Source organism: Budorcas taxicolor, chromosome 11, assembly GCF_023091745.1.
Source record: "Budorcas taxicolor isolate Tak-1 chromosome 11, Takin1.1, whole genome shotgun sequence".
Taxonomy (NCBI): domain Eukaryota; kingdom Metazoa; phylum Chordata; class Mammalia; order Artiodactyla; family Bovidae; genus Budorcas; species Budorcas taxicolor.
In genome coordinates, this window is record NC_068920.1 from 70,465,288 (window position 1) to 70,474,869 (window position 9,582).

At 52.0% G+C, this 9,582-nt stretch overlaps 1 protein-coding gene across 1 annotated transcript in view; it reads right to left on the minus strand.

The window, feature by feature from the left end:
- The window catches only part of TET3 (tet methylcytosine dioxygenase 3), a 101,452-nt gene extending 93,115 nt beyond the window's left edge, over positions 1-8,337 (minus strand). Inside the window, exon 1 of the mRNA XM_052649277.1 lies at positions 8,035-8,337. Within this exon, the coding sequence (XP_052505237.1) occupies positions 8,035-8,337 (303 nt within the window). The remainder of the gene's footprint in view (positions 1-8,034) is intronic.
- Positions 8,338-9,582: the final 1,245 nt, after the last annotated feature.

Consider the following 9,582-nt stretch of genomic DNA (forward strand, 5'->3'; position numbering starts at 1 on the left):
TTAGAACCTCCCCCCAAAAAAAGCGCTGCCCCTGGGAACAGGGACCCTAACCCAACTTCCCTATCCCTCTCACCACTTACCTTGGTGGGGAACAAGGACCCTAACCCAAAAAATTCCTCCCAAGAATAGCCAACCAGGACAGCTACTTCCCCAACCCAGAAACAGGCTTCAGTGAGGGTTTAGAGACCATGGAGGACAACACCTGATAGAGGACGTCTTCGTAACATCCCAGCCTCTACAAAGACCCATGCAGGTGCAAGACCGGGTCTTCAGCCTTGGAACAGCTATAAATGTCAGACAACTCTTTTTCTCACACATGGACTCAGTCTGCCTGCTTATAATTGCTATGCTCTAATACTGTCACCTGCTTATCTAACTGCTATGCAGAGGACACCATGAGAAACGCTGGGCTGGATGAAGCACAAGATGCAATCAAGACTGCCGGGAGAAATATCAATAACCTCAGATATGCAGATGACACCACCCTTATGGCAGAAAGTGAAGAGGAGCTAAAAAGCCTCTTGATAAAAGTGAAAGAGAAGAGTGAAAAAGTTGGCTTAAAGCTCAACATTCAGAAAACGAAGATCATGGCATCCGGTCCCATCACTTCATGGGAAATAGATGCGGAAACAGTGGAAACAGTGTCAGAGTTTATCTTTTTGGGCTCCAAAATCACTGCAGATGGTGATTACAGCCATGAAATAAAGACACTTACTCCTTGGAAGGAAAGTTATGACCAACCTAGACAGCATATTCAAAAGCAGAGACATTACTTTGCTGACTAAGGTCCGTCTAGTCAAGGCTATGGTTTTTCCAATGGTCATGTATGGATGTGAAAGTTGGACTGTGAAGAAAGCTGAGTGCCAAAGAATTGATGCTTCTGAACTGTGGTGTTGGAGAAGACTCTTGAGAGTCCCTTGGACTGCAAGGAGATCCAACCAGTCCATTCTAAAGATCAGTCCTGGGTGTTCTTTGGAAGGAATGATGCTAAAGCTGAAGCTCCAGTACTTCGGACACCTCATGCGAAGAGTTGACTCATTGGAAAAGACTGATGCTGGGAGGGATTGGGGGCAGAAGGAGAAGGGGACGACCGAGGATGAGATGGCTGGATGGCATCACTGACTCGATGGACGTGAGTCTGAGTGAACTCCGGGAGTTGGTGATGGACAGGGAGGCTTGGGGTGCTGCGATTCATGGGGTCGCAAAGAGTCGGACACGACTGAGAGACTAAACTGAACTGAATAAAAGTCCTGCACATTCCCCGACACGAAGGAACTAACTCCCTCTTCCACACAGGATTCATCTTAGCCTGAGTTCCCCTACTTACTCGTTTCCAAGCTGAACAACCATCTTTTTCAGTTGCCTTCCATGTGACCACTTTGACAGAGCTCCTAGAGACAGGCTTTCAACACACCTTTTAGAGTTTCAGCTCTTCCTACCTGCTGGGAAGCCAGGAATCCTTACTTGTACATTTCTTTCTTTTTTAAAAATATGTGGAGGACTTTGGATTTACCCCGATTCAATTCCATTGAGTTTTGCTGAATCCCACTGTTCCAGACTGCCCCCATCTCCTTTACCCATGTTTCACCATTCAACTTCAATATCGCATCACCACTACTCCTGCGACTGCCACACACCTACCCACGGATCATACCTGCTCCCACCTACATCCGAGGGAGAGGGCACACATCTCTTCTGCTCCTAACCCTCCAGGCCCTTCCATGAAACCCAGAGTTCTATGGATGTGCTCCTGCTATTCACAACTACCACCAGCTACCACTCCCTCATAGGGCTCCCACGTCCCAAGTCAGGCTGCTGAGCAGCCAACATCTTCTGAGAGCCCTTTCCCAGCTGTTCTCAGAACACACAGATATACACACTCATACACACACACACACACGCGTTCTTAAAGGGGTTACTGATAGCTCGTAAGACTAGACTGAAATGGACTCCAGAAAAACAAGAATAAACATGGAGTAAATCTCAAGATGTTCTTGTCTCCCTGGCCTACAGGGTAAAAAATAGGTTGGGTCACCCTCCTTACTCTTGTTGGCAATGGGAATACCTTACCTGTGTTCATCAAGACTTATTTCTGTCCCCTTTTCCATGCCTCACCCCCTTCTCCACTCACAGAAGTGCCGCAGACTGGCTTCTCAAACTCTCAAGGACATACAAATCACCTGGGAATGTGGTTCAAGTGCAGGCTCTCATTCAGTAAGTCTGATGTAAGGTCTGAGATTCTGTGTTTCTAACAAGCTCCCAGGTGATGCTGATTTTGCCAGTCCACTGATCAGCAAGGTGGAAATGTGGTTGTAATCCATTCAGGTCCCCTAAGATTCAGGTGAGCAATGTGCAGTCCAAGTGAGTGCCCATCAAATCAGCTTTCATCTGTATCAGAGGAGTTCCACTCTAACTACACATTAGATATACCTGGGGAGCGCCAGCCCAATTGGAGTCCTCCCCAGAACAATCAAACTACTGACAGAATCCCTGGGAGTGGGATCCAGGTGATCCCAACATGGAATCCCTGATCCACATTGGCTGGTAAAAGTTCTGAACAGGGTAATTATACCTGTGTCCTCTTCAGAATGCTGCTGTTGCTGCTAAGTTGCTTCAGTCGTGTCCGACTCTGTGAGACCCCAGAGACGGCAGCCCACCAGGCTCTGCCGTCTCTGGGATTTTCCAGGCAAGAACACTGGAGTGGGTTGCCATTTCCTTCTCCAATGCATGAACGTGAAAAGTGAAAGTGAAGTCACTCAGTTGTGTCCGACTCTTTGTGACCCCATGGACTGCAGCCCACCAGGCTCCTCTGTCCATGGGATTTTCCAGGCAAGAGTACTGGAGTGGGGTGCCGTTGCCTTCTCCGCTTCTTCAGAATGACTTTAAATAAAAAAACTGGCCCTCTGATCTATGATGCTGGAAGGAAGCACTATCATTTATTTGCAGAAATCCAGGCCCACTGGTTTGACTTGAGTTGCTTTGTAGAGAAACACAGGTATTCCCGAGCCCACCGTTTGTCTTTCTAAATCTCATGAACCACCTTTTTAAAAATCTGCTCTAGGACCTGGTGGTCCAGTGGTTAAGAGTCTGCCTGCCAATGCAGGGGACAGGGGTTTGATCCCTGATCTGGGAAGATTCCGTATTCCACAGAGCAACTAAGCCCATGCGACACAACTACTGAGCCCACGGGCCCTGGAGCCCGTGCTGCACAACAAAGCAAGCCACTGCAGTCAGAAATCCATGCATCGCGACTGGAGGGCAGCCCCCGCCCACCACTGGAGAACAGCCCGCGTGCAGCAGCAAAGGCCCAGCACAGGCAGAAATGAAAGATAACTAATTTAGAAGTCTGCTCTAGGATGGGCAAAAACAGACACTGGTTTACAATTTCCAGCGTATCTTTGAAAAATTGAACCTTCTACCTGTCTCTGGTCTTCTGGCTCTCTCCCAATCATCATCTAATTCCACAACGACGCCATTCCATGGGCATACCTGAAGGTGTGTAGTAGGAACTCAGATTCACGTAGGGTAGCTGGCTCTCCCTCCCTAACCACACACGCCATGGTTTATCCTTTCCCCAGTTTATACTCCATGGCAAAACAGGGACCTAGAGGCTTCTCTCGGTCACCAGTTCTGCTCCAAAGCTGTAAGACCACCCTTTCCTTCTATGTTCTTACTGGGAACATGTAAAACACTATTAGTGTCTTGAGCATCTTCCACCACCTCAGCAGATTCTGGCCACTGGACTCTCTAATATTCTTCTTAAAGGGTCAGACTACCCTTGACTCGCACCCCCTTTCCATGTAAAAAGCATGACCTTTCACCATCTGCACTCCCTAGACAGCTGCCCAAGCAGCCACACAGATGGTCCAGCTCTTAGCCCCCACCACCTTCCTCCTTAGGGCCCCCCCCCCCCGCCCCATTTAGAACTGCTGAGTCAGCATTTTCTTTTTAAAAAGCAATCCTATCCCTCCAGCTAACTTCCCTTTTAGAGTCTGTAGCCATGGGGTTTAAAACTGTTTACATCTGAAAAACAATCTTCTGAGGTCTATGGTCAACACCTCTCCTTGCCCAGGCGTCTCCCTGGATTCACAAATGCTGAGATGGGCTCCCTATCTCTAAAGTCTCATCATTTCTACTTTACCAATCAATTCTCCCTTCGCTGGTGGAAACCGCTACCCTCCTGATAGCATCCGCCACGCCATCCCACCCCACCCACAGCCCATCTTCAGGAAGACAGAACCAGGAGCAGGTGAGGCAAGAATTGGTCAGGTGTTCCGATACTGTTGAAAGATCCCAAATTCCAAAGTATCTTTTCTCAACACAGGCATGGAGCTTTGTTTCATCCACGAAATCTACCTGGCTGAGGGCTAGACACACCATATATATTTCTATTTCTCACTCATGCTTCTAACCTCATGTATACATACTTCCAGGAAGTTTTTTTTACAAGGAGTTTCTCTCCTACCCTCTTTATCAAACCTTCATTTCCCTCACCCATGGGCAACTTTTCAGTCAGGCCCTGGGCCACACCAGCTCCTTGTTCCTGGATGTCCAAGGAAAGAGGCTGGCAAACTCCTCCCTCCTGTTGCCTGCCCCACAGTTCTATGAGTAAGCTGGGATGTCTTGAAATAAACATTTAATAAACAGTTACAGCTCAGAGACGAACATATATAATTTTTATGCATAAAGAGTAATTCTCTTCTAGATGTTCTAGGAACGTTTTGTCACCATGCACTGATTACCTACCATGTCCTAGAGATTCTGCATATTTTATCTCAATTAATCCTCACAAAGAAGGGTTACCCTATCTGACATGTGAGGGGGAAAACAAAACAAAACAAAACCAATGCTCCAAAAAATAAGCAGCAAGCACTTCCTTTGGGCTCTGCATCTCCACACTCACCAAAGCCTACTTTTCTAGTCAGCCATCTCCACTGTGCTGCAAGCCACCACGCAGGTGAAAAAGGATGTGGAAGTCAAACAGCCTCTGACATCAGCCTAGGATCTAAATCCTTCCTGGAACTAGGGAGGAAGACCACAGCCGCAGAAACGAACTCCTTCAGGTGTGTTCCCTCTCTTTAGGGCCCAGAGGAGTAAGTAGTCACTTACCTCTGTGGTGGACAGGAACAGGCCCGGGAGTCGCCTCTAGTATTAAAATATGGAATGTCTCTGACTAGGGGGGCTCTGTAGCACCACCTACCCACACTGGGTAAAAAAGTGAGGAGCAGGGAAGGAGACAAGAAAATCAAGATAATGTTCCCCCTCTTACAGGAGGACACAAAGCAGCTGCCAGCAGACAGCTCTGCAGAAATCCCAAAGGAAGCTGGAGGAGGTGGAGACAGGCTGGACATGAAGAAAGGATGCCCAAAGAGGAGACGCTGAGAAGCACGGATGCAAGGAGAGGGCCTGATCCCCAGGAGGCTCCTGGGATGCTCTTCTTGTCCCACCTGAAGAGCAGGGACTAAGATCTAAAGTTCTGTTTCCAACAGTCAGGTCTCCTCCTTTCCCAACCTCCCAAATACTGGGACATGTCCCCTCTTTTACATGGCTGCTCAGACCTGGTGGTGAAGGTCCCAGCAGTCCCCTAGGGGCTGTAAATGCCGGGTGGTTCCCTGGGCTCTCACTCAGGAACAGCCTAGAGGGCCTGTCAGCTCTGCCAGCAATACATTTGTCTAATGCAGTGTTGCCTGGACAGTGGTTCCCACGCTCTTAGCCTTCACAGACCAATTAAAAAAAAAAAATTATGGTGAGAGACACTAGTTACTATTCTGTATTTTGCCAAGTAAAGACTCTTTTTTAGAAAAAAAAAAAATAGATCTACTTTCTATCAACATTTCCATTCCATAAAAGAAAGTATATTTTCAATCATCAAAAAGTAGAAAGTACCTATCCCTAAAACAAAGTTCTGCTCTTTAAGTCAAACAAAGCTAACTTCAAGACAAAGCTCACTCCATTATCCCCTTCCCATTTCTGCAGAAACCCAGAGAACTTGTCATGGGGCCGCACTGGTCCACAGATCAGCATGTGGACCCTCTGTCTGGGGGAACCACTGGACACCAGCTGCGTTTTCCCCAATCCTGCAGGCCTTGAGAGCCAGCCGGCCATGGCAAGGTCCACAGGGATGTAAACATCCAGGGGCTTGACTCTAAGCCTCAGCCAAGCCAGATTCCTCCTCTCTTAACTGCGACCACTGGCAACCCAGGGCAGCAGCTTACACACAAGGATGACAGGCCCCTGGCTACACTCCCAGCCCCTTTCACTCAGGTGCACCTCCTTGCTGCCAAAAGAAGAACTTAAACACGGTTCACAAGAGCCACGCACTCTAGGAACATCCAGCCCAGAAAGCTCATCCCCCAGGGTTTGAGAGGAATGAAGTGAGAGGAAGGCAGCAAAGAAGGAGATAAACCCTAGAAGGAAGCAAGCAAAGGAACCAAAGTAGACGGGGCATGTCCTCCTTATACCGAAACAAAAGCTCTCATGCCCCGGACTGAAGCCTACCCTTGGTCCAACCCCCCTTTCAGAAACGACACACAGGGCACTGGGCCAGCAGGATACCAACTCCCCCGTAAACAGCAGCAACATAAAGGGGCTGCACACAGCCTCCCAGGCTGGGGTGGGGAGCTACAGATGTGATCCAGATGTCCGCTTTAACCTTAGACTGGGGAAACAGGGCACCCATCGCTGTCCCTGGCCCGTGATACGCAGATTCCGCAGGGAGCAGACAAGAGGAGAGAAGGGGCAGAAACGTCCCAGCAACGGCCACTTTCCTGACCAAAACACTTGGATCTGTCTTCCCAGCCACAAGACCACAGCCCCACCAAACTGGCGGCACAGCTCCGACACTCAGCGGTCAGGGAAATCCCAAGTGCAAGGCGCCAGCCCATCGAAGCCACAGGTGCCCCGGCTCCCAGAAGCACAGCGGTTTCCAGCCCAGCTGGAAAGGGCTTCAAAGGCCAAGAAGCACAGCCCCTCCACATCCCCAGGGAGAAGACAGACTCAGAGAGAGGACCCGAGTCGTCCGAGCCCTTGGACAAATCAGGGGCAAAGCGGGGAAGCCCCACGGACAGCGCAGGCCTCGGTCTCTGTCCAGCGCGAGTCCCGCTGCCTGAAGCGACCTCGGCCGCTACAGCGCTCCTCCCAAGCTGCTTCACTTCACTCGTCCCTACTTCTGCCAACTCTCCGCTGTGACGGCTGCCACCAGCCTCACGGCCGGCAACCCACCACCGGCATGCAAAGGAAAGACGGCCGGTGCAGTGCCACTGCCTCTCCTTTCCCCCCTCTGTTCTCATTCCAACTCCTCCTCCCCTCCCTTGCCCTCCCAACTCCCAATTAAGGGAGTACTCCTTCCTGGGGTTGACAGCGTCTCAAACACACATCATTCATTCATTCATTCAATTAGCATCTGAGGGCTTCCTACACTCCAAAGAACTGAGCCAGGTCCTAAGAACACAAGGCATAAAAAGTCCTTGACCTCAAGTACTGTCTAGCATGGGAACTCAAACCATGGGTTTCTCATTAAATTCCCAAACATGTTTAGGTACCATCCCCAAAAGGATGGCGCTCAAAAAGAGATTTAGGGAAAGAAACATCCCACTCCATCAGGGCAGCATAAGACCATCCTGTCACTCCAAATTTTTCCTTCCAAACCCATCAGCCTCCAACCCTTACCTGACACCATCACTCCCATATCACCCAAGCATTAGCATGACCTTGAAATATATCTGAGGCTTCAAGCAGACAAAAAACTTCTAAAGATAAAGCTGGATACCATTGTCCCATGTCAAATGCAAACATCCGGGATGAGAGGGCTAGCTCAAAGCCCTGTGCAACCTGGTTACCCTCCCACCAATTGTAAGCGCAGCAAACTAGCTCGAACCAGCTTCTAAAGACAGCTATGTTCCTATTTGCAGCCCCACTCAAAGTTGGACCAGGAGGATCAAAACGGGATAATGGGCTTAACGGTCTTCAGCAAGACTCCTGTGAATGCAGCACCCTCAAGGAAGGAACAGGGCTGTCAAGCAAGACCCAGCTTACCTCCTTGAGAAGCCCCACTTTCTTCTTCAGCACCTCACACTTGCGCAGTTTGCAGATTTGGTGTGTGCGGCGGTTGGTACAGCTGGTGCAAGCCCCACAGTTTTCCAGCCGCCGGCAGGGCTCACAAGTACCACACCGTTTCCGCTTCTTCCGCCCATCTCCACCCCCTCGGAGTTGGGGTTCACTCCCGGCCACTGGAAGCCCAGGCCCCGGGTAGCCCGCTACCATCACCTGGCCCTGAGGGAAGTCATAAAGGCCTGGCAGGTCCGGCTGGACTGCCAGGGGCACCTGAAACTGACTCATGACGTTGCCAGAGGTGGGGGCATAGGTGCTGGGGCAGAGCCACAGTCCAGCTTCCTGCCTGCAAAGGCCACCAACAAGTCCTTCTTCCTAACGCAGTCAAAATCTACAGAGCGAAGGCAAGTAGCTCCAGGCCGCGGGTCGGGCACCTCTTCTCAACCCCTCTTCACCTCCTCTGCAGCAGTCTGACAGGACTCAGTTGGGGGCCACTCTCCCACCTGCCGGGGCCCGGGATCTGGGGGAGGACATCAGCGGCAGTCCCCAGAGAAGGGATCATCTTGGCTGGGTGGGCTCTTCACCCTCACCCACCCTGGACCCAGGCATGAGGTGAGCAGGTGGATGTGTGACGGGGGCAGGGTAGGGTGAGGTGGTTCTCCTCCTGGCTTTTCCTTTCCCAGGTCAGAATGATGGAGAAGGCAGCGCGCAGCCTGGAAAAGAGACAGAAAGGGGAAGCGCATCACTCGGGGCTGGGGGACAACTTTCACTCTTTCTGTTACCTCTTCCTGCTTCTGGGAAAAGAGAAGTTGGGGGAAGAGAACGGGCTTGCTCTCATGAAATTCTGTCCAGAACCTCTGGCAGGACACACTGGCACCCGCTCCCTGATGGAGCAGGACGAGGGCCTGCCGAGGTGTTAAGGAAACCTGGACGGCGAATTTAAGGGGGCGGTCACGGTGAGATGTCTAAGAAAGTTGTCCTTTTCCCCACCCCCACGGGCTTGGGAGAGTTTTGCCTAAATTCCCACACGCCCCTCACTGGAGGTCGCTGGGCCTTCCCCAAGGGAGCACAGCTTTCAAAATAAAGTTTGCCGAGAGCTTCACTCGGCGGGGCTGCCCGGGCGCCCCGGGCACTGAGGCGGCCTGGAGTGGGGCGCGCCCGGGGTAGCCCGCGCCGGCCGCCTAGCCAGCGGGCCGGACCCTGGAGGGCGGCCCGCTCCAACGAGGGGGCGCGGGGAGGGGGGCGCGCTCCGGCTCAGGCCCGGCCGCGCGCGCGCAGCCGCTCGGGCTCCTTTGTTCTGGGGCCTCGGCCGCTCGGCTTCGGCGGCTCCGCAGCCCCCGCCCCGCCCCGCCGCCCCCGCCCGGCTCAGCTACACCGTGACCCGCAGCACCCCCGCCTCGTCTCCCGCAACAAAGTAGCGGGGCGCCCCCCCCCGGACCATCCCCTCCCCTGCGGGGCCCCCCCCCCAGGCCTCCCCTCCCCCACCCCGGAGCCGGAAAGGCACCGACTGCACCGACCTGCCCGCCGCCTCCG